Genomic DNA, 5,505 nt, shown 5'->3' with positions numbered 1-5,505 from the left:
AAACTACGTTTAAGTACAAAGCTTAATAATAAAAGATGTAAAAAAATATATTTTAACCATCAATTCCAACGGCATCAGCCGGTAACGTTGTACACGAAAATACGAAACCTGGCGGCCACTAGACGATGCTGTAGAGAGTTCGTATTTTCGTGTACAACGTTACCGGCTGATGCCGTTGGAATTGATTGTTGAAATATTTTTTTTACATCTATTATTATTAAGCTTTGTACTTAAACGTAGTTTTCTTTCGGCTCTTGCATTTCTCAAAGTTTGAGACCGATATTTTATGTATAAAAAAAGTTCGAACGTTCAAAAAATGTTAAGGTTCAGAAAAAAGATAAAATAATTTTCAGTGAAGTTCCTACCAAAATGCAGTACCTAAACGTACTTTATTGTACTCTAATACATTTCCCAAAGTATCAGCTCGATATTTTATTTACAACAAAAGTTCTTAGGTTCAAAAAAACATTCAGTGGACTGAAAAAATGAGGTCGGTAATATAGGTATTTAGCTGTGTCACATGCCCTTAAAAAGTTAGACAAGGATGCGTTATGTCTTCATGGTTATTTATATTATTCATGGACAAGTGTTTAAGAATGGCTCTTTTCGACGAAGAAAGTGTCGATTTTGAAACAGTAAGGGTAAATGGGTTGGTGTTCGCAGATGATAAGGTTGTTTTGGCAGAGTCAATCGAAAACTTGCAAATAATCTTGAATAAACTGAATGCAAGCATGAAGAGCATGGAACTCAGAATTAACGCAAATAAAACAAAAACTATAGTGTTTGAAGGAAAGAGTGAGAAAACAATCTGCAAAATTGTATTAAATGATGAGAGAATTAAGTTGATTAGGTCGTATAGATTGGTAGCTTATTTACCAGGGACGGCAAGATAGATGAGGAATTAGATTGACGCAAAAACGAAGGTGAGATGGTTATTAGTAGGACAAGGCCCATTATCAAAGCTAAAAATATATCAAATAAAGCTAAAATGGCAATACATAATTTTATATTATAAATAACTAGAAAATAAAAAATAAAATTATAATTATTGAATTATTATGATTATTATTAAATTATAATTATAAATTAGTTTTGAACTATTTCCTAATCATTATTCATAATAAATAACGAATTTGAATATTTATGTAATTTAAAATATGCGTGCTAACAGTAACCAATCAGGCTGCCGGCGTCACGCAAGCGCAGTTCAAAAAGTTCCCAAAATTGGGAGCACTGGGCAACCTTTCGTTGGTGGTTTCGAGAACTTGAACTTGACCCTGCTCAATTGTTGCTGTTATGAAGTTGAGTGACAAATCAGATGGGATATCTGTATTTTCAAATCAGTTTTGTATTTAAAAAATGACTTCTGCTAATTATGTTTACCTCATAAAAATCAAGTTTTGTAGATTTTATTCACTTTCTTGTGAATAAAGACGTAAATCATTGATCGTTCTCGGTAAGATAAATTCCATAACTATTTTGTTAGTCGTCTTTTTTAGTGAAAAATTCAACTACTTGCTTGCAAGTTGAACTAGTTTCTAAAAAAGTTTTTTTTTGTAGATTCATCTCCGTGGTTGAAATTTTAACGATTATGGTTTTAGAAAATTAATCTTATAGGTTAAGAAATCATTTTTGGGGTGAACTGTTTTTATGAAAATTTATTTATTTTCTTAGATTGATAATTTTTGTCGAAAATTAATCTTCTCATTTGAAAATTAAATTATTGTTTAAAATTAAATTTATTTTATGACAATTTAATTTTTTGGTAGAAATTTTTTTTTGTTCTTAAAAAATAATGTTATGTTGAGAATGTAACAATCAAGTTGAAAATTTGTTTTATTTTTTATAGAGAATTATTTTTCTTAATTAATAATGTAACTTCCATTTTTGGTTGAAAATTGGTATTTTCTATTGGAAATTAATCTTTTCTAGTTAGAAAATGATGTATTTTGTTAAAAATCCTAATTTTTGTTCTAAAAAATTTATTTTATTTGGTTCTTAAATTAAAAATTTAGTAAAAGATGAAAACTATTCGGTTAAAAATTAAATTTTTTGTTACTTTCTTAAATTATTTTGATGAAAATTAAATTTTTGGTATTACATTTCTGGAAAATTTATTTTTTTGGTTAATAATTTAACTATTTGGTTAAAAATTGATAATTCTTATTTGAAAACTTAATTATTTTTAGTTGAACTCTTACGTCAAAAATACATTTTTTAAAAAGATTTATCATTTTAATTGAAAATTCATCTCTCTTGTTGCAAAATGAAACTATTTTGTTGAAAATTCTATTGTTTTGTCGTAATTAATCTGGTTTGTTTAAAAATTCATTTTTTTGGTAGAATTAGTTTTTTTTTAATTCATAATTTTTTACTTTCACTTCTATTTTTAGAAAATTAATTTTTTTTTAATTATTTATTTCACTAAAAATATAACTATTTCATTTTTTGTTGAAAATTGATATTTTCTTAGTCAAAATTCATGTGTATTTTGTTAAAAATTCGCCTTTTTTAATTAAAAATGCAACTGTTTGGATACAAATTAATCTGTTTTTGTTGAGGATTTAAAAATTTGGTAAAAAAATATATTTTTCAGTTAAAAAATAAATTTTTTGTTGAAATTTAACGATTTGGTTAAAAATGCATAATTTTTAGTTAAAAATTCATGTTTTTTTAAACTTTCACTTCCATTTTTAGAAAATGAAATTTCTGGGTTAAAAAATCATATTTTCAGTTGAACTCTTGTTAAAATACATTTTTTTAAATATTCATAATTTTAATTGAAAATTTATCTCTTTTGTTGAAATTATAATAATTGTCTAAATTAATCTGGTTTGTTTCAAAATTTAAAAGTTTGGTAGAAAATAAAATTATTCTTTTAAAAAATAAATTTTTTGTTAAAAATTAAACTATTTTATAAAAATTTTAACTTTGTGATATCAAATTTATTTTTTGAATTGAAAATTTCTTCGTTTTGTAGATAATTTGTTTTTTTTTAGCTTCTAAATTTAACAATATTGTTAAAAATTAATCTATTTTGTTGAAAATTCATGGTTTTTGGTAGAGAATTAATCTTCTTCCTGGAAAAATCATATTTTTGTGTGAAAATTTAATGATTTGGTTTAAAATGCATCATTTTTAGGTAAAAATTCAATTACTTGTTTTTAAATGGAATTAGTTTTGTTAAAAATTCATATTTTTTTTTAACTTTCACCTACTTGTTAGAAAATTAATTTTATGGGATAAAAATGATCTTTTTAGTTGAATTCTTTCGTTAAAAATTCAATTTCTCTGAGATTCATAATTTTAATTGCAAATTCATCACTTTTGTTGCAAAATGAAACTATTTTTTTGAAAATTCTTTTTTGTTTGTCTAAATTAATCTGGTTTGTTTAAAAATTCAACTTTTTGATAGAAAATAAAATTATTCGGTGGGAAATTTACTTTTTTTTTTTAGAAATTAAACTATTGTTATGAATAATTAACTTTTTGATATAAAATTTACTTTTTTGGTTTGAAAATCCATTCCTTTTTTTTTTTGCTTCAAAATTTAACATACTTGTCAAAAAAAAATTTTATTTTGTTGAAAATTCGTGATTTTTGATAGAACATTAATAATAATTATTTTTGCTTAAAAATTTAACTATTTGGTTGAAAGTTCGTTATTTTTACTTAAAAACTCAATTATTTGGTTTTAAGTGGAATCAGCTTTTTTTTTAATTTATATTTTTTTAACTTTCACCTCCATTTTTATAAAATTAATTTTTTGGGATAAAAAATCATCTTTCTATTTGAATTCTTTCGTTAAAAATTCATTTTCTTTAAATCATATTTTAACTGTGAATATAACTATTCCATTTTTTGTTGATATTTTTTTATTCAGAATTCATGTACTTTGTTAAAAATTCGCCTTTTTTTATCCAAATTTCCTTCCTGGAAATTTCATATTTTTGTTTGTAAATTTAAATATTTGGTTAAAAATGCATCATTTTTATTTAAAAACTCAATTACTTTTTTTAAAGTGGAATTAGTTTAGTTAAAAATGTATATTTTTTAAACTTTCAAATACATTTTTAGAAAATTAAATTTCTGGGTTAAAAAATTATCTTTTTATTTGAACTCTTTTCTTAAAAATTCATTTTTTTAACTAAGATTATAACTATTCCATTTTTTGTTGAATATTGATATTTTCTTATTCAAAATTCATATCCTTTGTCAAAAATCCATCGTTTTTGTATGAAAAATGCAACTGTTTGGGTCTAAATTAATTTATTTTTATTGAGGATAAAAAAATTTGGTAGCAAAATAAATTTTTCGGTTAAAAAATAACTTTTTTGTAATAAGATAAGTAAAGATTGTTTATATATTTTTATTTTAATCACATTTTTTAATTTTTAACATTTATTTATACCTGTATTGTTTTCTTATTGCGTTGTAAAATAACAAAATGGAAAAACTGCTTTTTTTTATTTATTTTTTTTTCATTGTATTTATAGCTGTATTTTTGAAAATTGACTAATTTTTTTTTAAATTATAGGATAGATGTGAGTTCTGATATTATAAAAAATGGCACTGCAGGATCATTCTATTCGTAAAGGCGGAGATCGTAATGAATTTTTGACTAAGTATCATGCCATATCAGCAAAACTGAAAAAGTAAGTAAAAAAAATAGAATTAAATTAAATTTTTTCAAATTAAAATATAAAATTAAATAACCCTGATTTTTTATTTGTAAAAGTAATAATATAGTACTCAATTTTTATTAATTTAATGAAACTTCTTTTTATAATTTATGCTAATCTATTTCCAATTTTAATATACTAAATATGAACTTAATTTTAAGTATGAAGATAAATTATAAATTAGTTTTAATTATTATTAAAAAAACATGGTTTATTTTTACACATTTCAAAGGAAACACCCTAAAATTATTTAATAATGTTTTTTTTTTTCAATTTTAAAAGTAGCTTTATATTTTAGTTAAAAATTCAACTAATTTATTGAAAAGTCGTCCTATTTGGTAGAAAATTAATCTATTCAAATGAAAATTCATCTTTTGCTTAAAAACTTCAACTGTTTAGTTGCAGTTTTTTTCTCTCTTGATTTAAAATTTTAATATTTTTTGGTCCAAGTTTCATCATTTTAATTGAAAATTTTATTAAAAATCCGTTTTTTGTTGTTGTTGAAAATCAATCTTTTAATTGAAAATTGAACTTTTAAATATTTGATGGAAAATTCGTTTTTCTTGGTTGAAAATTTTTATTTCGATGTAAAATTGAACTAATCTAGTTGAATATCCCATCATTTTAATTAAATTTCATCTCTTTCGTTGAAAATTATTTTTTTTTCAACTGAAAATTTAACTACTTAATTTTTGCTTGAAAAAATATATTTTTTTAGTTGAAAATTACACTTTTTTAGTATAAAATTAATCTTCTTGATTTAAAATTCATCTCTTCGGTTAAAAATTTAACATTTTGATAAAAATGTGTCTGGTTGAAAATT

General features: G+C 22.2%; 1 protein-coding gene across 1 annotated transcript in view; it reads left to right on the top strand.

The window, feature by feature from the left end:
- The first annotated feature begins 1,285 nt into the window (after window positions 1-1,285).
- Window positions 1,286-5,505, top strand: part of LOC117181690 (40-kDa huntingtin-associated protein-like) — a 36,538-nt gene continuing 32,318 nt past the window's right edge. The window contains exons 1-2 of the mRNA XM_033374616.1: window positions 1,286-1,456; window positions 4,538-4,655. Of these exons, the coding sequence (XP_033230507.1) occupies window positions 4,567-4,655 (89 nt within the window). The 5' untranslated portion in view covers window positions 1,286-1,456; window positions 4,538-4,566. The remainder of the gene's footprint in view (window positions 1,457-4,537; window positions 4,656-5,505) is intronic.

The sequence above is a fragment of the Belonocnema kinseyi genome, chromosome 10 (genome assembly GCF_010883055.1).
Source record: "Belonocnema kinseyi isolate 2016_QV_RU_SX_M_011 chromosome 10, B_treatae_v1, whole genome shotgun sequence".
In the NCBI taxonomy this organism is placed as follows: domain Eukaryota; kingdom Metazoa; phylum Arthropoda; class Insecta; order Hymenoptera; family Cynipidae; genus Belonocnema; species Belonocnema kinseyi.
The sequence above is the reverse complement of the archived record's forward strand: the minus strand, read 5'-3'. Positions and strand labels throughout refer to the sequence as shown.